At 50.6% G+C, this 22218-nt stretch overlaps 1 protein-coding gene across 1 annotated transcript in view; it reads left to right on the forward strand.

Moving 5' to 3' along the window:
• The first annotated feature begins 707 nt into the window (after positions 1–707).
• The window catches only part of SEL1L (SEL1L adaptor subunit of SYVN1 ubiquitin ligase), a 38149-nt gene continuing 16638 nt past the window's right edge, over positions 708–22218 (forward strand). The window contains exons 1-19 of the mRNA XM_073638088.1: positions 708–917; positions 1308–1336; positions 1506–1806; positions 3425–3592; positions 3768–3873; positions 3975–4137; positions 4558–4611; positions 4719–4778; positions 4975–5056; positions 5264–5418; positions 6596–6652; positions 7259–7327; positions 8366–8443; positions 8842–8904; positions 8977–9064; positions 9702–9850; positions 9959–10124; positions 10508–10582; positions 10877–11049. Of these exons, the coding sequence (XP_073494189.1) occupies positions 821–917; positions 1308–1336; positions 1506–1806; positions 3425–3592; positions 3768–3873; positions 3975–4137; positions 4558–4611; positions 4719–4778; positions 4975–5056; positions 5264–5418; positions 6596–6652; positions 7259–7327; positions 8366–8443; positions 8842–8904; positions 8977–9064; positions 9702–9850; positions 9959–10124; positions 10508–10582; positions 10877–11049 (2133 nt within the window). The 5' untranslated portion in view covers positions 708–820. The remainder of the gene's footprint in view (positions 918–1307; positions 1337–1505; positions 1807–3424; positions 3593–3767; positions 3874–3974; positions 4138–4557; positions 4612–4718; positions 4779–4974; positions 5057–5263; positions 5419–6595; positions 6653–7258; positions 7328–8365; positions 8444–8841; positions 8905–8976; positions 9065–9701; positions 9851–9958; positions 10125–10507; positions 10583–10876; positions 11050–22218) is intronic.

Below are 22218 nucleotides of genomic sequence, written 5' to 3' on the forward strand. Positions count from 1 at the left end.
CGTCCTCTGTCTGCCCGACCTGCACTGATCAGCGGCGCCCGGAGGATCATTCAGGGCATTTCTTGTGTATTTATAATGGAGGAGACTCGTCGTGTCCTCGCCGTTCTATGGACTGCGCATTGTGATCCCGGCGGCCGCCGCACCGGCTCCTACAGGACAACAACTGACAGTGACCACAGCAACCAATCAGTGTTTAGCTTTTAGTGGCAATATCCACCTATCAAAGCTCAGCTGAAGTTTGACCTGACCAAAGCAACCAATCAGCTTTCAATACTCACAGCCCAGCTTTCATTGCTCATCGCAACCAATCAGCGCCCAGCTTTCATTATCTACAGCAAGCAATCAGAGCCCAACTTTCATTCTTCAAGCTACCCTTCACTACGTGCTGCACATTATTCATCCTCCTCTGCAGACCCCTCAGTACTTCCCTCAGCCGCCGCCGCCAGGTGACTACTCTTCACTGTTACTGCACATTGCATAATCCTGGATGCAGAGACTTCATTCTGGAAGACTACATTTCCCATGAGCCTTGCGTACTGCGGAGACAGCAGAGAATGCCGGGAGCTGTAGTTTGTTTACTATCTAGCCTATAAGCCAATCAGAGAGGGCCATGTAGCCGAGCATTGATGACGAGGCTTCCCGGCCTGATGTCCCTCCCCGCTCGTCTGATTGGCTGGCCGGCCACTGCCGCTGCCTCATTGGTCCAGGTGGAAGAGCCTCGGCCGCTGATTCGTTGGTTTTTCTGCTCGGGTGGTTCTGGCTTCTGGTTAGGCCGCAGCTGGAGCCCGGGACTGTCAGTCAGGTTCACAGCGGGGACAGGATGGGGGGCCGGAGTGTGCGGGCTCTGCTGCTCCTGGGCCTTTACTACGGGGTAATAACGGCCCTGCTCGGCTACGGGATATCGCGGACTGCGGGCGGTGAGTGACAGAAAACACGGAAATCCCCACCGACTGACGGGAGAGACCCCCCGACTGACGGGAGAGACCCCCCCGACTGACGGGAGAGACACCCCCCCCCCGACTGACGGGAGAGATCCCCCCCCCCCCCCAAACTGGCAGAGGAGACACACCCCGCCCCCGATCGCCGACTGGCAGACCCCCCCCCCCCTTCTGACTGACAGGTGAGACACACACCCCCCCCCTTTCCTCGACTGTCAGGAGAGACCCCCCCCCCCATCCCCGATTGACAGGATGGGCCCCCCGATTGACAGTGGAGGAGGAGGGGGCCCCCCGACTGGCAGGGGAGACCCCCAGTGACAGATCAGGGGCTGCAGGAGCCGCTGGTGATGGACTTGTTTCCTCTTGCAGATGATGACGGGGAGGATGATGAGACCTCGGTGAGTTTTCTCTGCTTTATGTTGTGTCTTGAATGTGTGATGGGACATATTTCGGGGTGCAGGGGGCGAGGTCTGGTGAGGTGACCGCCGGTCTCCTCCTTTACACCCTGACATCTGTCCAGAGACGCAGCTGCTGTCCAGTGTCCTGACTGTGGCCCCTCGTTACCAGGAGATCCTGGAGCCACACTACCCTACAGGAGAGCAGGCTCTGTACGAGGAGCCGGATGCTGAGCGGTCAGCATGGTGGACGGAGAGTGAGAGCCCACAGGACAGCCAAGAGGCTGCAGCCGCAGAGGATCCCCAGATCCCCGCACCCCAGAATCCAGAGCGGGGAGACCCACAGGACGAGCCGAGCACACAGACCGTCACCTTCCTGGACAACACAGACACATCGGGGGCCCCGGACGCTGGCTCCTGGCCGGAACAGGAGGAGAAGAGCGAGGCCGACAAAGCAGACGTCCAAAAATCAGGTACTTCCCAGAGGGCCTGGTCACCCCATAGTGCTAGAAGGCAGGGGCACGAGGGGTCGTCTGTCTCACAGCCGCTCCCCGAAACCAAGCGGAAATGTGAGACGTGAGCGACGGACACAACACCGGAGCTGTGGGTGGTCTTATGACATCTCTGTATAGTCTGAGCCCCCGGTGGAGCCTCCAAGCAGAAGTGACTGAAGCAGCGGGAGCTTGGGGGCTTGGTCTGTGATTATTTGGGGATGGGAGCTCAGGGGGGCTTGGTCTGTGATTATTGGGGGCATGGGAGCTCGGGGGCTTGGTCTGTGATTATTGGGGGATGGGGGCTTGGCCTGTGATTATTGGGGGCTTGGGAGCTCGGGGGCTTGTCCTGTAATTATTAAGGGCATGGGAGCTCGGGGGCATGGCCTGTAATTATTGGGGGCATGGGAGCTCGGGGGCTTGGCCTGTAATTATTAGGAGCTCGGGGGCTGGGTCTGTAATTATTGGGGGCATGGGAGCTCGGGGGCTTGGCCTGTAATTATTGGGGGCATGGGAGCTCGGGGGAGCTTGGTTTGTGATTATTGGGGGGATGTGAGCTCGGGGGCTTGGTCTGTGATTATTGGGGGATGGCGGCTTGGTCTGTGATTATTGGGGGATGGCGGCTTGGTCTGTGATTATTGGGGGATGGCGGCTTGGTCTGTGATTATTGGGGGATGGCTGCTTGGTCTGTGATTATTGGGGGATGGGGGCTTGGTCTGTGACTATTGGGGGATGGGAGCTCTGGGGATTGGCCTGTGATTATTGGGGGATGGGAGCTCGGGGGATTGGCCTGTGATTATTGGGGGATGGGAGCTCGGGGGATTGGCCTGTGATTATTGGGGGATGGGAGCTCGGGGGATTGGCCTGTGATCACTGGGGGGGATGGGAGCTCGGGGGATTGGCCTGTGATCACTGGGGGGGGATGGGAGCTCGGGGGATTGGCCTGTGATCACTGGGGGGGGATGGGAGCTCGGGGGATTGGCCTGTGATCACTGGGGGGGGGGGGATGGGAGCTCGGGGGATTGGCCTGTGATCACTGGGGGGGGATGGGAGCTCGGGGGATTGGCCTGTGATCACTGGGGGGGGATGGGAGCGCGGGCGGCGTCTCCCCGGGCCGTGTCTGCAGCCGCCGAGTTCAGGACTGTAACTTGTCTGGAGTTTCACCATCCAGATGTCTATGTGAAACCTCCACATGTCAGCGATCGCCTCTCTCGTCCCCGGCAGGTGTCGGCCGCGTCACCACTTCCCCTCGAGCTGATTGGTCCACGACGCATATTTGTGTAAACAAGAAGTGGCTGAAAGCTGGAGCGTCGTGTACAGTCCTAGAAATCAGCCACAGGATCCTGACCCTGGGGGGCAAACATTCACCCACCCTGTACCAGGACATGCCCCACCCCCGTATGAGTAGTGCCGGATTATCTGAAGAGTCTACATCACGGGGTCTCCGCAGGGGTCTCATTGCAGCAGCGAGCGGCCATTGTGGCTTATGTGCAGCTTCTCTTCATTCTCTAGTGACGTTTTATAGCCCAGATCGAGGAGAGGGATCCACCGCTCGATCACTAGTCTCCCCCCGATCACTCGTCTCCCCCTCTCCCCTCAGTGATCACTGCCATCGGAGGGACGTCGGAGGGAGAGCCGTGCACCTTCCCTTTCCTCTTCATGGAGAAGACATACGATGAGTGCACGTCAGACGGACGGGAAGACGGACGGTTATGGTGCGCCACCACCTACGACTACAAGCACGACTTAAAATGGGGCTTCTGCGAAAGTAAGTGCCCCCTGGAGATGAGGCGGTGGTGTGTGATGTATACACAGTGTGGCCGTAGTAACCTGTGAGCCCTCCGGCAGCTGCACACAATCGCTCCTTTCTTCTGTCTTCCTCCTCCCGTCCTTTATCCTTCACATCACTTGTCCGCTTTTTTTTTTTTTTTTTTTTTTTTTAGCGGAAGAACAAGCCAACGAGAGACGGCAGATGCAGGAGGCCGAGGATCTGTACCAGCAGGGGGCGAAGATACTGAATGAGAGCACAAAGAGGTCGCAGCGGAGAGAGTGAGTCTTGCGGGGCTGCGTCTTGCGGGGCTGCGTCTTGCGGGGCTGCGTCTTGCGGGGCTGCGTCTGCGCGCCGTCTCACTCTGGCCTCCCTTCGGCAGAGCGTTCCAGTACTTCCTGAGGGCCTCTGAGGTGAATCACAGTAAAGCCATGGAGAAGGTGGCCTACGCTCTGTTATTCGGGGATCCCTTGAAGCAGGATATCCGCTCAGCCAAGGCTCTTCTGGAGAAGCTGACCGAGCAGGGCTCCCCCAGAGGGCAGACGGTAAGACACCGCATCCTGGGGTTAAAGGGGTTTTCCACTTGGATGTACTTGGCCTCTGTTGATCATTGATGTGATAAAATCAGACAGTACTCGCCCTCCCCGGGTTCAGTGCCGGCCAGCACCCTGTTGTTTCTGTAATGGCTGCAGCGGTGACCTCACAAGTACACTGCACATCACTGCAGCCAATCACAAAAATAATCTGCCAATGTAGACGTCACCGCTGCAGCCAATCCAGAGACCGGAGCAGCGGCGGGGAGCTGGCGTCTGACCTGGCAGGGTGAGCCTCCAGTTTCCTGCTGCTGTCCTGGTGCTAGCTGTAGCTGACATATAAAGCCCTGGAGCTGGGTCCCTGTCGCGGGCAACTCGCAGGGGTGTTGCATGGATTTCTGACCCCACAGTAACGTCTTCCTCTGTGTTTAGGCGCTGGGCTTTCTCTACGCCTCCGGTCTTGGTGTGAACTCTAGTCAGGCCAAGGTACTAGTGCCGTCTCCCCCATGCCGTCCTTCCCCCACCCCATCCGTGCCTTCCCTCCCCCCCTTGCCGGTCGCTCACGGCTGACGCCATTGTGGCTTCTGTTTCAGGCTCTCGTCTATTACACCTTTGGAGCGTTAGGAGGGAATCTGATCGCCCACATGGTTCTGGTGAGTTCAGGCTTTACCTTGCAGGAGACCCCACTGTGATGCCTCCTGTAGAACCACAGGACCCAGCACATCTGAACGCATGACTTCAGCGTGGAGGATACGGGATGTGGACATTGCTATAATGACCCCATAAACCCGCCAGAAGCTGCGGCGCTGCACACCGACTGCAGGAGCTGACGCTCCGTCTCTGTTGCAGGGCTATCGTTACTGGGCCGGGATCGGTGTTCTGCAGAGCTGTGAATCGGCGCTGACACATTACCGGCTGGTCGCCAATCACGGTAATATGCTCCCAGTGTTGTGTACCGCTATACACTGCTCCGCTCAGTGACCATGCCGGGGGGGTGTCTATAAATGTCGGGTGTGAACGTCACATCCAACCGTCATATTACACGGTCCACGATATAATGATCTGTAACTGATGAGGAAGACGAAGGCAGGAGAGAGCAGACATGGCCGTCATCACCTACTTGACCTCCTCTCTGCAGTGGCCAGCGACATCTCGCTCACCGGAGGGACTGTCGTCCAGAGGATTCGCTTGCCTGACGAGCTGGAGAACCCCGGGATGGCCAGCGGCATGCTGGAGGAGGACCTGATCCAGTACTACCAGTTCCTGGCCGAGAAGGGGGATGTCCAGGCTCAGGTCAGCCCTCGACAGTCAGTGAGGGCCCTCCCGATAGCAGGGTCTGTAGGGCCACAGGCAGGGAGACGTGGCCGGAACCTGTTGCACCCGGGGGGGATGATGTGACCGGAACCTGTCGCACCCGGGGGGGGGAATGATGTGGCCGGAACCTGTCGCACCCGGGGGGGATGACGTGGCCGGAACCAGTCGCACCCGGTGGAGAGAGGGGGATGATGTGGCCGGAACCTGTCGCACCCGGGGGGGGGGATGACGTGACCAGAACCCGTCGCACCCGGTGGGGAGAGGGGGATGATGTGGCCGCAACCTGTCGCACCCGGGGGGGGGGGGGGATGATGTGGCCGGAACCTGTCACACCCAGGCAGGGGGGCATGATGTAGCCGGAACCTTTGCACCCGGGGGGGGGGGGGGGGGGATGATGTGGCTGGAACCTGTCGCCCCCGGGGGGGTGGTGTTTGCTCCGCCGATCACATGTCAGTGGTGTAGCATAGCGGAGCGTTACAAGCAGGTTTACCCATGTGGACGTCTGCATTTTCCTGCAGTGAGGCGCGCGGTCGGCACCTGCGTCAGGAGCGGCAGATTGGGCTTTTCTTTGTGGTCTGCCATCCTGTTCTGGAGATTTGGGCCTTTTTATTTAGTGCTGATTCTTATGGGCTGACGAGGGGCGTGTCTCAGGATAATTATGCAGAGCAGTCTAAGGACACACCCCTGAGGATACTGTGAGCCCCGCCCCCTTGTAAAGAACATAAGAATGAACAAAAGATAAAGGCCCCAGATCCTGGGAACCGTATGGTGGATCTATAGAGAATAAAACAGGACTCAGGAGGCCATTAGCCTGGTGTGAACACAGCCGTGTCCCTGCAGAAGTGTTGCGTTGTCAGTGATGCGTTACATGCTTTTATTCTCCGGAGCTGCATTTACAGTTCTGCTGGTTGTCGGCAGTCTTGTACACAGACGCGCTCCTGGGCTCCTGTAATGGAGGAGTTACAGTTTTCGGTTGCGCTCAGTCACTGACCTTTTGGAGGAATGCTGGGATATTTCCGCTCTGCATTGTGACTGCGCTCTGGAGCACAGCACCAGGTGTAACGCGTGATTTAGTGCTGTACGTCCTGCGCGGTGTCCTCTGACTCCCGACTGTTGGGTGCAGCTGTTTTTAACACAGATCTTCTTCTCTTCCCAGGTGGGACTGGGACAACTTCACCTGCACGGGGGACGAGGCGTGGAGCAGAACCATCAGGTGCGTCCATCATCGCCAGGATCGTCCTACCTGGGTGATGGCCCCGCGTCCTCACCGAAGCCTTCCCGCCGAGACACCTTCTGCAGGGCGGCACCGCACAGGTGTAACATCCACGCATCACTGCGGGGCCGAGTGATAGACTGAGGGTTCAGCCGTGTCCTACTTCCCGGACGCCGGGGCCCGAGCTTGTCCCCCTATTAGCGGGGCGCCCTCTCACCATTGCTCGGCTCTTGTATATACATCTTACGTCTCGGCGTTTGCTGCTTGGTGTGAATGGAGCGATCTGCTCCTTTTTGCGCCCGGAGCAGAGGTGTCGTCCTCGTCGTAGATGGCCGTTTTCCACCAGCGACATCTTTTATTCCTGGTGTTAAAGGAATTGAGCTGAATTAAAAAAAGGACAAGTCTTTATTCGCTCTGTGGCCCCCGGCTGCCTCGGCTCCGGACCCTGCTATCTGCCCGTAGTGGGGGTTGTTGCGTGACTGCTTATGTGTCATTTGCACACTTGAGGTCATGTGACCTCACACCTGCACGGGGAATGGCAGCATTGCACAGACAGCCGAGCCCCCCGGACCACCCTGCAATGATTTTCTTTTCCTTCTTGCACAGAGAGCATTTGAATATTTCAATCAAGCGGCCAACGCTGGGAACTCGCACGCCATGGCCTTCCTGGGAAAGGTGAGGTCCATGAGAGCCCCTGTGCTGGTGTATATGGGGGGGAGCCCCTGTGCTGGTGTATATGGGGGGGAGCCCCTGTGCTGGTGTATATGGGGGGGGGGGGGCCTCTGTGCTGGTGTATACGGGGGGAGCCCCTGTGCTAGTGTATATGGGGGGGGCCTCTGTGCTGGTGTATATGGGGGGAGCCCCTGTGCTGGTGTATATGGGGGGGGGCCTCTGTGCTGGTGTATATGGGGGGGGGGCCTCTGTGCTGGTGTATATGGGGGGGGGGCCTCTGTGCTGGTGTATATGGGGGGGGCCTCTGTGCTGGTGTATATGGGGGGGGGTCTCTGTGCTGGTGTATATGGGGGGGGGTCTCTGTGCTGGTGTATATGGGGGGGGGTCTCTGTGCTGGTGTATATGGGGGGGGGGCCTCTGTGCTGGTGTATATGGGGGGGGGGCCTCTGTGCTGGTGTATATGGGGGGGGGGCCTCTGTGCTGGTGTATATGGGGGGGGGGGCCTCTGTGCTGGTGTATATGGGGGGGAGCCCCTGTGCTGGTGTATATGGGGGGGAGCCCCTGTGCTGGTGTATATGGGGGGGGAGCCCCTGTGCTGGTGTATATGGGGGGAGCCCCTGTGCTGGTGTATATGGGGGGAGCCCCTGTGCTGGTGTATATGGGGGGGGCCTCTGTGCTGGTGTATATGGGGGGAGCCCCTGTGCTGGTGTATATGGGGGGGGCCTCTGTGCTGGTGTATATGGGGGGGGGGCCTCTGTGCTGGTGTATATGGGGGGGGGCCTCTGTGCTGGTGTATATGGGGGGGGCCTCTGTGCTGGTGTATATGGGGGGGGCCTCTGTGCTGGTGTATATGGGGGGGGGCCTCTGTGCTGGTGTATATGGGGGGGGGCCTCTGTGCTGGTGTATATGGGGGGGGGGGGCCTCTGTGCTGGTGTATATGGGGGGGAGCCCCTGTCCTGGTGTATATGGTGCTGTATACGCGGGGGCGCCATCTTGGTGTATAGCGGATTTTCTCATGCGGAGCGTCACTTTATCTTACAGATGTATTCGGAGGGCAGCGACACCGTGCGGCAGAGCAATGAAACGGCTCTGCAGTACTTCAAGAAAGCGGCGGACATGGTACGTGTATTGTCTGCTGCTCTGGGACGTCTGCGGTGTGTGCTGGAGATCGCGCCGTTTGTGTGATGGCGGCACATTTATGGGGCACAGTTTCCGTTTTATATCTTAGACTTCGGCGTCCTGCACTGTACAGATAATAATGTTTTGTGTGTGACACAGGGCGGTGCGAGTGCAGGGTCTGGTGATGAGCGGTGCCTGCGGCCAGCAGGTGGCGGTGTGAGAGCGGTGCCTGCGGCCAGCAGGTGGCGGTGTGAGAGCGGTGCCTGCGGCCAGCAGGTGGCGGTGTGAGAGCGGTGCCTGCGGCCAGCAGGTGGCGGTGTGAGAGCGGTGCCTGCGGCCAGCAGGCGGCGGTGTGAGAATAACTTCCACCATCTCATTCTCTTGTTTTCTGCTGTCAGGGGAACCCGGTTGGCCAAAGCGGTTTGGGGATGGCGTACCTGTACGGCAGGGGCGTTCCTGTGGTGAGTGCCCGCACGTTGTGTGGTGATCCGCGGCCGCACCGACCTCACCTTCTGCCGCCTCTTTTCTTGTAGAATTACGATCTGGCTCTGAAGTATTTCCAGAAGGCGGCGGAGCAGGGCTGGGTGGACGGGCAGCTGCAGCTCGGGTCCATGTACTACAGTAAGTGCTGGCGCAGGCGGCCGACGTCTATTAACCCTTCATTGGTCGCTGCCGGTCAACAAACTTGGCATAAAACGAGTGAATCTAAGATGTGCATCGTGGAGCAGCGGAGCAATCTGTCAGAGACCGACCTCGGCGTGTAAGTTATTATCGCCAATGATTGGACCAGCAGGTGATGGCGGTATACACCAAACAGTGCCCGTCATGTATGGCGCAGGATCAGCTCCTCCACCCGTGCCATTAACTCGCAGCCAACATACATACAACAGTGATTAATGGTCAGATGGCGGCGGCCGTATGTCCGAAACCTGCCAGGCAGCGGCACCACATGCGGGAAGTGGCAGAGACAGGCAGCGGCACAACATGCGGGAGGTGGTGGCAGAGACACAACATGTGGGAGGTGGTGGCAGAGACGGGCAGCGGCACAACATACTGGTGGTGGTGGCAGAGACGGCCAGCGGCACAACATGTGGGAGGTGGTGGCAGAGACGGGCAGCGGCACAACATGCGGGAGGTGGTGGCAGAGACACAACATGCGGGAGGTGGTGGCAGAGACGGGCAGCGGCACAACATGCGGGAGCTGATGCCAGGTTGCGGCACAGATGATTATTAAGTCCGCCATCGTGGCTTCTTGCAGATGGTGTCGGAGTGAAGAGAGATTACAAACAGGCCCTGAAGTATTTCAACCTGGCATCCCAGGGCGGGCACATCTTGGCTTTCTACAACCTGGCTCAGATGCACGCCACCGGCACCGGAGTGCTGCGATCCTGCCAAACCGCGGTGGAAGTAAGTGAACCCTTAAATGCTGAATAATGTAAAACGTGCAGCGAGCTCCTGGCGTGAACCTCCAGCAAATCACAGACGATTCGGCACAAACCTCTCTCTCTTTTCCAGCTCTTTAAGAACGTGTGTGAACGCGGCCGATGGTCGGAGAGGCTGATGACAGCGTATAACGGCTACAAGAGCGGGAACTCCAACGCCGCGGTGGTGCAGTACTTGTTACTGGCCGAGCAGGGGTACGAGGTGGCACAAAGTAACGCGGCCTTCATCCTCGACCAAAGTGAGTGACTGCCCATGAGGTGGGGCACTGACAGGGTTAATCGGGTGTGCCGCTGCCTCCATTTATGGTATATGCTGTATATATGAGGATGGCAAGGATATAAGATTCCTAATAAGCCATTAGTTTCAGTAAATAGAGGTGAAGGAGCCGCCCCCTCTGCCTCGTGTCTGCCGCCCCCTCTCTGCCCTGTGCCGGCCCCCCTACCCCCTCGGCCCTGTGCCGCTTGCTCCTGCTGTATAACCTCACCGATTCTTATGGCCGTGTGATCCTCGTGGCTGCGGTGACCCCAGGAGGAGGATATTCCCCCAGGAGGAGGATATTCCCCCAGGAGGAGGATATTCTGCTCGTCTTCTGCACTTACATTGTTGTCTCTTCTCCTGCAGAAGAAGCCAATCTATTTGGTGAGAACGAGACATTCCCGAGAGCGCTGCTGCACTGGAACCGGGCGGCGGCACAAGGTGGGTGCTCCCATTACATCACCTAGAAGATCCAGGCGGCCGCCTCCGCTCCATTGTAGTCTTTGGCCACATGTGACTTATTATAGTGAAGGATCCTTGCAGCCACGGCCATAATGTGCTGATACCTGCAGACAACAGCTGCGCTCCCACATCTGCCACATTCTCACTGGGAAACCTGTGTATGGGAAGCAGAGCGGTTCTGTGGGGTAATGATGGCATAAAGTGCTGCTCTGCCCCGCATCCTCTGTCCCACGTCCTCTGCCCTCTGGTAAATCCTCTGCCCGCTGTCTTTAGGTTACACTGTGGCTCGGCTGAAGCTCGGCGATTACCATTTCTACGGCTACGGAACCGAGATAGATTACGAAACAGCTTTTATTCATTACCGCTTGGCGTCCGAGCAGCAGCACAGCGCACAAGCCATGTTTAATCTGGGGTACATGCATGAGAAAGGGCTCGGCATCAAACAGGTGAGTGCTGGGATCATGTGCAAGAACGGTACTGATCCTGAGTTACATCCTATATAATACTCCAGAGCTGCACTCACTATTCTGCTGGTGCAGTCACTGTGTACATACATTACATTACTGATCCTGAGTTACATCCTGTATAATACTCCAGAGCTGCACTCACTATTCTGCTGGTGCAGTCACTGTGTACATACATTACATTACTGATCCTGAGTTACATCCTGTATTATGCTCCAGAGCTGCGCTCACTATTCTGATGTGCAGTCGCTGTGTACATACATTACATTACTGATCCTGAGTTACATCCTGTATTATACTCCAGAGCTGCACTCACTATTCTGCTGGTGCAGTCACTGTGTACATACATTACATTACTGATCCTGAGTTACATCCTGTATTATACTCCAGAGCTGCACTCACTATTCTGCTGGTGCAGTCACTGTGTACATACATTACATTACTGATCCTGAGTTACATCCTGTATTATACTCCAGAGCTGCACTCACTATTCTGCTGGTGCAGTCACTGTGTACATACATTACATTACTGATCCTGCGTTACCTCCTGTATTATACTCCAGAGCTGTACTCACTATTCTGCTGGTGCAGTCACTGTGTACATACATTACATTACTGATCCTGAGTTACATCCTGTATTATAATCCAGAGCTGCCCTCACTATTCTGCTGGTGCAGTCACTGTGTACATACATTACATTACTGATCCTGAGGTACATCCTGTATTATACTCCAGAGCTGCACTCACTATTCTGCTGGTGCAGTCACTGTGTACATACATTACATTACTGATCCTGAGTTACATCCTGTATTATACTCCAGAGCTGCACTCACTATTCTGCTGGTGCAGTCACTGTGTACATACATTACATTACTGATCCTGAATTACATCCTGTATTATACTCCAGAGCTGCACTCACTATTCTGCTGGTGCAGTCACTGTGTACATACATTACATTACTGATCCTGAGTTACATCCTGTATTATACTCCTGAGCTGCACTCACTATTCTGCTGGTGCAGTCACTGTGTACATACATTACTGATCCTGAGTTACCTCCTGTATTGTACTCCAGAGCTGCACTCACTATTCTGCTGGTACAGTCACTGTGTACATACATTACTGATCCTGAGTTACATCCTGCATTATACTCCAGAGCTGCGCTCACTATTCTGATGTGCAGTCACTGTGTACATACATTACTGATCCTGAGTTACATCCTGTATTATACTCCAGAGCTGCACTCACTATTCTGCTGGTGCAGTCACTGTGTACATACATTACATTACTGATCCTGAGTTGCATCCTGTATTATACTCCAGAGCTGCACTCACTATTCTGCTGGTGCAGTCACTGTGTATATACATTACATTACTGATCCTGAGTTACCTCCTGTATTATACTCCAGAGCTGCACTCACTTCTCTGCTGGTGCAGTCACTGTGTACATACATTACATTACTGATCCTGAGTTACCTCCTGTATTATACTCCAGAGCTGCACTCACTATTCTGCTGGTGCAGTCACTGTGTACATACATTACATTACTGATCCTGAGTTACCTCCTGTATTATACTCCAGAGCTGCACTCACTATTCTGCTGGTGCAGTCACTGTGTACATACATTACATTACTGATCCTGAGTTACCTCCTGTATTATACTCCAGAGCTGCACTCACTATTCTGCTGGTGCAGTCACTGTGTACACACATTACATTACTGATCCTGAGTTACCTCCTGTATTATACTCCAGAGCTGCACTCACTGTTCTGCTGGTGCAGTCACTGTGTACATACATTACATTACTGATCCTGAGTTACCTCCTGTATTATACTCCAGAGCTGCACTCACTGTTCTGCTGGTGCAGTCACTGTGTACATACATTACATTACTGATCCTGAGTTACATCCTGTATTATACTCCAGAGCTGCACTCACTATTCTGCTGGTGCAGTCACTGTGTACATACATTACATTACTGATCCTGAGTTACATCCTGTATTTTACTCCAGAGCTGCACTCGCTATGCTGCTGGTGCAGTCACTGTGTACATACATTACTGATCCTGAGTTACCTCCTGTATTATACTCCAGAGCTGCACTCACTATTCTGCTGGTGCAGTCACTGTGTACATACATTACATTACTGATCCTGAGTTACATCCTGTATTATACTCCAGAGCTGCACTCACTATTCTGCTGGTGCAGTCACTGTGTACATACATTACATTACTGATCCCGAGTTACATCCTGTATTATACTCCAGAGCTGCATTCACTATTCTGCTGGTGCAGTCACTGTGTACATACATTACATTACTGATCCCGAGTTACATCCTGTATTATACTCCAGAGCTGCACTCACTATTCTGCTGGTGCCGTCACTGTGTACATACATTACATTATTGATCCTGAGTTACATCCTGTATTTTACTCCAGAGCTGCACTCGCTATGCTGCTGGTGCAGTCACTGTGTACATAACATTACTGATCCTGAGTTACCTCCTGTATTATACTCCAGAGCTGCACTCACTATTCTGCTGGTGCAGTCACTGTGTACATACATTACATTACTGATCCTGAGTTACATCCTGTATTATACTCCAGAGCTGCACTCACTATTCTGCTGGTGCAGTCACTGTGTACATACATTACATTACTGATCCCGAGTTACATCCTGTATTATACTCCAGAGCTGCACTCACTATTCTGCTGGTGCAGTCACTGTGTACATACATTACATTACTGATCCCGAGTTACATCCTGTATTATACTCCAGAGCTGCACTCACTATTCTGCTGGTGCAGTCACTGTGTACATACATTACATTACTGATCCCGAGTTACATCCTGTATTATACTCCAGAGCTGCACTCACTATTCTGCTGGTGCCGTCACTGTGTACATACATTACATTACTGATCCTGAGTTACATCCTGTATTATACTCCAGAGCTGCACTCACTATTCTGCTGGTGCAGTCACTGTGTACATACATTAGATTACTGATCCTGTGTTACCTCCTGTATTATATTCCAGAGCTGCACTCACTATTCTGCTGGTGCAGTCACTGTGTACATACATTACATTACTGATCCTGAGTTACATCCTGTATTATACCCCAGAGCTGCACTCACTATTCTGCTGGTGCAGTCACTGTGTACATACATTACATTACTGATCCTGAGTTGCATCCTGTATTATACTCCAGAGCTGCACTCACTATTCTGCTGGTGCAGTCACTGTGTATATACATTACATTACTGATCCTGAGTTACCTCCTGTATTATACTCCAGAGCTGCACTCACTTCTCTGCTGGTGCAGTCACTGTGTACATACATTACATTACTGATCCTGAGTTACCTCCTGTATTATACTCCAGAGCTGCACTCACTATTCTGCTGGTGCAGTCACTGTGTACATACATTACATTACTGATCCTGAGTTACCTCCTGTATTATACTCCAGAGCTGCACTCACTATTCTGCTGGTGCAGTCACTGTGTACATACATTACATTACTGATCCTGAGTTACCTCCTGTATTATACTCCAGAGCTGCACTCACTATTCTGCTGGTGCAGTCACTGTGTACACACATTACATTACTGATCCTGAGTTACCTCCTGTATTATACTCCAGAGCTGCACTCACTGTTCTGCTGGTGCAGTCACTGTGTACATACATTACATTACTGATCCTGAGTTACCTCCTGTATTATACTCCAGAGCTGCACTCACTGTTCTGCTGGTGCAGTCACTGTGTACATACATTACATTACTGATCCTGAGTTACATCCTGTATTATACTCCAGAGCTGCACTCACTATTCTGCTGGTGCAGTCACTGTGTACATACATTACATTACTGATCCTGAGTTACATCCTGTATTATACTCCAGAGCTGCACTCACTATTCTGCTGGTGCAGTCACTGAGTACATACATTACTGATCCCGAGTTACATCCTGTATTATACTCCAGAGCTGCACTCACTATTCTGCTGGTGCCGTCACTGTGTACATACATTACATTATTGATCCTGAGTTACATCCTGTATTTTACTCCAGAGCTGCACTCGCTATGCTGCTGGTGCAGTCACTGTGTACATAACATTACTGATCCTGAGTTACCTCCTGTATTATACTCCAGAGCTGCACTCACTATTCTGCTGGTGCAGTCACTGTGTACATACATTACTGATCCTGAGTTACATCCTGTATTATACTCCAGAGCTGCACTCACTATTCTGCTGGTGCAGTCACTGTGTACATACATTACATTACTGATCCCGAGTTACATCCTGTATTATACTCCAGAGCTGCACTCACTATTCTGCTGGTGCAGTCACTGTGTACATACATTACATTACTGATCCCGAGTTACATCCTGTATTATACTCCAGAGCTGCACTCACTATTCTGCTGGTGCAGTCACTGTGTACATACATTACATTACTGATCCCGAGTTACATCCTGTATTATACTCCAGAGCTGCACTCACTATTCTGCTGGTGCCGTCACTGTGTACATACATTACATTACTGATCCTGAGTTACATCCTGTATTATACTCCAGAGCTGCACTCACTATTCTGCTGGTGCAGTCACTGTGTACATACATTAGATTACTGATCCTGTGTTACCTCCTGTATTATATTCCAGAGCTGCACTCACTATTCTGCTGGTGCAGTCACTATGTACATACATTACATTACTGATCCTGAGTTACCTCCTGTGTTATACCCCAGAGCTGCGCTCACTATTCTGCTGGTGCAGTCACTGTATACATACATTACATTACTGATCCTGAGTTACATCCTGTATTATACTCCAGAGCTGCACTCACTATTCTGCTGGTGCAGTCACTGCGTATATACATTACATTACTGATCCTGAGTTACCTCCTGTATTATACTCCAGAGCTGCACTCACTATGCTGCTGGTGCAGTCACTGTGTACATACATTACATTACTGATCCTGAGTTACATCCTGTATTATACTCCAGAGCTGCACTCACTATTCTGCTGGTGGAGTCACTGTGTACATACATTACATTACTGATCCTGAGTTACCTCCTGTATTATACTCCAGAGCTGCACTCACTATTCTGCTGGTGCAGTCACTGTACATACAGTACATTACTGATCCTGTACTGATCCTGAGTTACCTCCTGTATTGTACTCCAGAGCTGTACTCACTATTTTGCTGGTGCAGTCACTGCGTACATACATTACATTACTGATCCTGAGTTACCTCCTGTATTATACTCCAGAGCTGCACTCACTATGCTGCTGGTGCAGTCACTGTGTACATACATTACATTACTGATCCTGAGTTACATCCTGTATTATACTCCAGAGCTGCACTCACTATTCTGCTGGTGGAGTCACTGTGTACATACATTACATTACTGATCCTGAGTTACCTCCTGTATTATACTCCAGAGCTGCACTCACTATTCTGCTGGTGCAGTCACTGTGTACATACATTACATTACTGATCCTGAGTTACATCCTGTATTATACTCCAGAGCTGCACTCACTATTCTGCTGGTGCAGTCACTGTACATACATTACATTACTGATCCTGTACTGATCCTGAGTTACCTCCTGTATTGTACTCCAGAGCTGTACTCACTATTTTGCTGGTGCAGTCACTGCGTACATACATTACATTACTGATCCTGAGTTACCTCCTGTATTATACTCCAGAGTTGCACTCACTATTCTGCTGGTGCAGTCACTGTGTACATACATTACATTACTGATCCTGAGTTACATCCTGTATTATACTCCAGAGCTGCACTCACTATTCTGCTGGTGCAGTCACTGTGTACATACATTACATTACTGATCCTGAGTTACATCCTGTATTATTTCTCCAGAGCTGCACTCACTATTCTGCTGGTGCAGTCACTGTGTACATACATTACATTACTGATCCTGAGTTACCTCCTGTATTATACTCCAGAGCTGCACTCACTATTCTGCTGGTGCAGTCACTATGTACATACATTACATTACTGATCCTGAGTTACCTCCTGTATTATACCCCAGAGCTGCGCTCACTATTCTGCTGGTGCAGTCACTGTGTACATACATTACATTACTGATCCTGTACTGATCCTGAGTTACCTCCTGTATTATCCTCCAGAGCTGCGCTCACTATTCTGCTGGTACAGTCACTGTGTGCATACATTACATTACTGATCCTGAGTTACATCCTGTATTATACTCCAGAGCTGCACTCACTATTCTGCTGGTGCAGTCACTGTGTACATACATTACATTACTGATCCTGAGTTACATCCTGTATTATACCCCAGAGCTGCGCTCACTATTCTGCTGGTGCAGTCACTGTGTACATACATTACATTACTGATCCAGAGTTACATCCTGTATTATACTCCAGAGCTGCACTCACTATTCTGCTGGTGCAGTCACTGTGTACATACATTACATTACTGATCCTGAGTTACATCCTGTATTATACTCCAGAGCTGCACTCACTATTCTGCAGGTGCAGTCACTGTGTACATACATTACATTACTGATCCTGAGTTACATCCTGTATTATACCCCAGAGCTGCGCTCACTATTCTGCTGGTGCAGTCACTGTGTACATACATTACATTACTGATCCAGAGTTACATCCTGTATTATACTCCAGAGCTGCACTCACTATTCTGCTGGTGCAGTCACTGTGTACATACATTACATTACTGATCCTGAGTTACATCCTGTATTATACTCCAGAGCTGCACTCACTATTCTGCTGGTGCAGTCACTGCGTATATACATTACATTACTGATCCTGAGTTACCTCCTGTATTATACTCCAGAGCTGCACTCACTATGCTGCTGGTGCAGTCACTGTGTACATACATTACATTAATGATCCTGAGTTACATCCTGTATTATACTCCAGAGCTGCACTCACTATTCTGCTGGTGGAGTCACTGTGTACATACATTACATTACTGATCCTGAGTTACCTCCTGTATTATACTCCAGAGCTGCACTCACTATTCTGCTGGTGCAGTCACTGTGTACATACATTACATTACTGATCCTGAGTTACCTCCTGTATTATACTCCAGAGCTACACTCACTATTCTGCTGGTGCAGTCACCGTGTACATACATTACATTACTGATCCTGAGTTACATCCTGTATTATACTCCAGAGCTGCACTCACTATTCTGCTGGTGCAGTCACTGCGTATATACATTACATTACTGATCCTGAGTTACCTCCTGTATTATACTCCAGAGCTGCACTCACTATGCTGCTGGTGCAGTCACTGTGTACATACATTACATTAATGATCCTGAGTTACATCCTGTATTATACTCCAGAGCTGCACTCACTATTCTGCTGGTGGAGTCACTGTGTACATACAGTACATTACTGATCCTGAGTTACCTCCTGTATTATACTCCAGAGCTGCACTCACTATTCTGCTGGTGCAGTCACTGTGTACATACATTACATTACTGATCCTGAGTTACCTCCTGTATTATACTCCAGAGCTGCACTCACTATTCTGCTGGTGCAGTCACTGTGTACATACATTACATTACTGATCCGGAGTTACATCCTGTATTATACTCCAGAGCTGCACTCACTATTCTGCTGGTGCAGTCACTGTACATACATTACATTACTGATCCTGTACTGATCCTGAGTTACCTCCTGTATTGTACTGCAGAGCTGTACTCACTATTCTGCTGGTGGAGTCACTGTGTACATACATTACATTACTGATCCTGAGTTACCTCCTGTATTATACTCCAGAGCTGCACTCACTATTCTGCTGGTGCAGTCACTGTGTACATACATTACATTACTGATCCTGAGTTACTTCCTGTATTATACTCCAGAGCTGCACTCACTATTCTGCTGGTGCAGTCACTGTGTACATACATTACATTACTGATCTGGAGTTACCTCCTGTATTATACTCCAGAGCTGCACTCACTATTCTGCTGGTGCATTCACTGTGTACATACATTACATTACTGATCCTGAGTTACCTCCTGTATTATACTCCAGAGCTGCACTCACTATTCTGCTGGTGCAGTCACTGTGTACATACATTACGTTACTGATCCTGACTTACATCCTGTATTATACTCCAGAGCTGCACTCAATATTCTGCTGGTGCAGTCACTGTGTACATACATTACATTACTGATCCTGAGTTACCTCCTGTATTGTACTCCAGAGCTGCACTCACTATTTTGCTGGTACAGTCACTGTGTACATACATTACATTACTGATCCTGAGTTACATCCTGTATTATACCCCAGAGCTGCACTCACTATTCTGCTGGTGCAGTCACTGTGTACATACATTACATTACTGATCCTGAGTTACATCCTGTATTATACCCCAGAGCTGCACTCACTATTCTGCTGGTGCAGTCACTGTGTACATACATTACATTACTGATCCTGAGTTGCATCCTGTATTATACTCCAGAGCTGCACTCACTATTCTGCTGGTGCAGTCACTGTGTATATACATTACATTACTGATCCTGAGTTACCTCCTGTATTATACTCCAGAGCTGCACTCACTTCTCTGCTGGTGCAGTCACTGTGTACATACATTACATTACTGATCCTGAGTTACCTCCTGTATTATACTCCAGAGCTGCACTCACTATTCTGCTGGTGCAGTCACTGTGTACATACATTACATTACTGATCCTGAGTTACCTCCTGTATTATACTCCAGAGCTGCACTCACTATTCTGCAGGTGCAGTCACTGTGTACATACATTACATTACTGATCCTGAGTTACATCCTGTATTTTACTCCAGAGCTGCACTCACTATTCTGCTGGTGCAGTCACTGTGTACACACATTACATTACTGATCCTGAGTTACCTCCTGTATTATACTCCAGAGCTGCACTCACTGTTCTGCTGGTGCAGTCACTGTGTACATACATTACATTACTGATCCTGAGTTACCTCCTGTATTATACTCCAGAGCTGCACTCACTGTTCTGCTGGTGCAGTCACTGTGTACATACATTACATTACTGATCCTGTACTGATCCTGAGTTACCTCCTGTATTGTACTCCAGAGCTGTACTCACTATTTTGCTGGTGCAGTCACTGCGTACATACATTACATTACTGATCCTGAGTTACCTCCTGTATTATACTCCAGAGTTGCACTCACTATTCTGCTGGTGCAGTCACTGTGTACATACATTACATTACTGATCCTGAGTTACATCCTGTATTATTTCTCCAGAGCTGCACTCACTATTCTGCTGGTGCAGTCACTGTGTACATACATTACATTACTGATCCTGAGTTACCTCCTGTATTATACTCCAGAGCTGCACTCACTATTCTGCTGGTGCAGTCACTATGTACATACATTACATTACTGATCCTGAGTTACCTCCTGTATTATACCCCAGAGCTGCGCTCACTATTCTGCTGGTGCAGTCACTGTGTACATACATTACATTACTGATCCTGTACTGATCCTGAGTTACCTCCTGTATTATCCTCCAGAGCTGCGCTCACTATTCTGCTGGTACAGTCACTGTGTGCATACATTACATTACTGATCCTGAGTTACATCCTGTATTATACTCCAGAGCTGCACTCACTATTCTGCTGGTGCAGTCACTGTGTACATACATTACATTACTGATCCTGAGTTACATCCTGTATTATACCCCAGAGCTGCGCTCACTATTCTGCTGGTGCAGTCACTGTGTACATACATTACATTACTGATCCAGAGTTACATCCTGTATTATACTCCAGAGCTGCACTCACTATTCTGCTGGTGCAGTCACTGTGTACATACATTACATTACTGATCCTGAGTTACATCCTGTATTATACTCCAGAGCTGCACTCACTATTCTGCAGGTGCAGTCACTGTGTACATACATTACATTACTGATCCTGAGTTACATCCTGTATTATACTCCAGAGCTGCACTCACTATTCTGCTGGTGCAGTCACTGCGTATATACATTACATTACTGATCCTGAGTTACCTCCTGTATTATACTCCAGAGCTGCACTCACTATGCTGCTGGTGCAGTCACTGTGTACATACATTACATTAATGATCCTGAGTTACATCCTGTATTATACTCCAGAGCTGCACTCACTATTCTGCTGGTGGAGTCACTGTGTACATACATTACATTACTGATCCTGAGTTACCTCCTGTATTATACTCCAGAGCTGCACTCACTATTCTGCTGGTGCAGTCACTGTGTACATACATTACATTACTGATCCTGAGTTACCTCCTGTATTATACTCCAGAGCTACACTCACTATTCTGCTGGTGCAGTCACCGTGTACATACATTACATTACTGATCCTGAGTTACATCCTGTATTATACTCCAGAGCTGCACTCACTATTCTGCTGGTGCAGTCACTGCGTATATACATTACATTACTGATCCTGAGTTACCTCCTGTATTATACTCCAGAGCTGCACTCACTATGCTGCTGGTGCAGTCACTGTGTACATACATTACATTAATGATCCTGAGTTACATCCTGTATTATACTCCAGAGCTGCACTCACTATTCTGCTGCTGGAGTCACTGTGTACATACATTACATTACTGATCCTGAGTTACCTCCTGTATTATACTCCAGAGCTGCACTCACTATTCTGCTGGTGCAGTCACTGTGTACATACATTACATTACTGATCCTGAGTTACCTCCTGTATTATACTCCAGAGCTGCACTCACTATTCTGCTGGTGCAGTCACTGTGTACATACATTACATTACTGATCCTGAGTTACATCCTGTATTATACTCCAGAGCTGCACTCACTATTCTGCTGGTGCAGTCACTGTACATACATTACATTACTGATCCTGTACTGATCCTGAGTTACCTCCTGTATTGTACTGCAGAGCTGTACTCACTATTCTGCTGGTGGAGTCACTGTGTACATACATTACATTACTGATCCTGAGTTACCTCCTGTATTATACTCCAGAGCTGCACTCACTATTCTGCTGGTGCAGTCACTGTGTACATACATTACATTACTGATCCTGAGTTACTTCCTGTATTATACTCCAGAGCTGCACTCACTATTCTGCTGGTGCAGTCACTGTGTACATACATTACATTACTGATCTGGAGTT

This window comes from Phyllobates terribilis, unplaced genomic scaffold (assembly GCF_046119375.1).
Source record: "Phyllobates terribilis strain yellow unplaced genomic scaffold, ASM4611937v1 Scaffold_7__3_contigs__length_470593459, whole genome shotgun sequence".
Lineage (NCBI taxonomy): Eukaryota > Metazoa > Chordata > Amphibia > Anura > Dendrobatidae > Phyllobates > Phyllobates terribilis.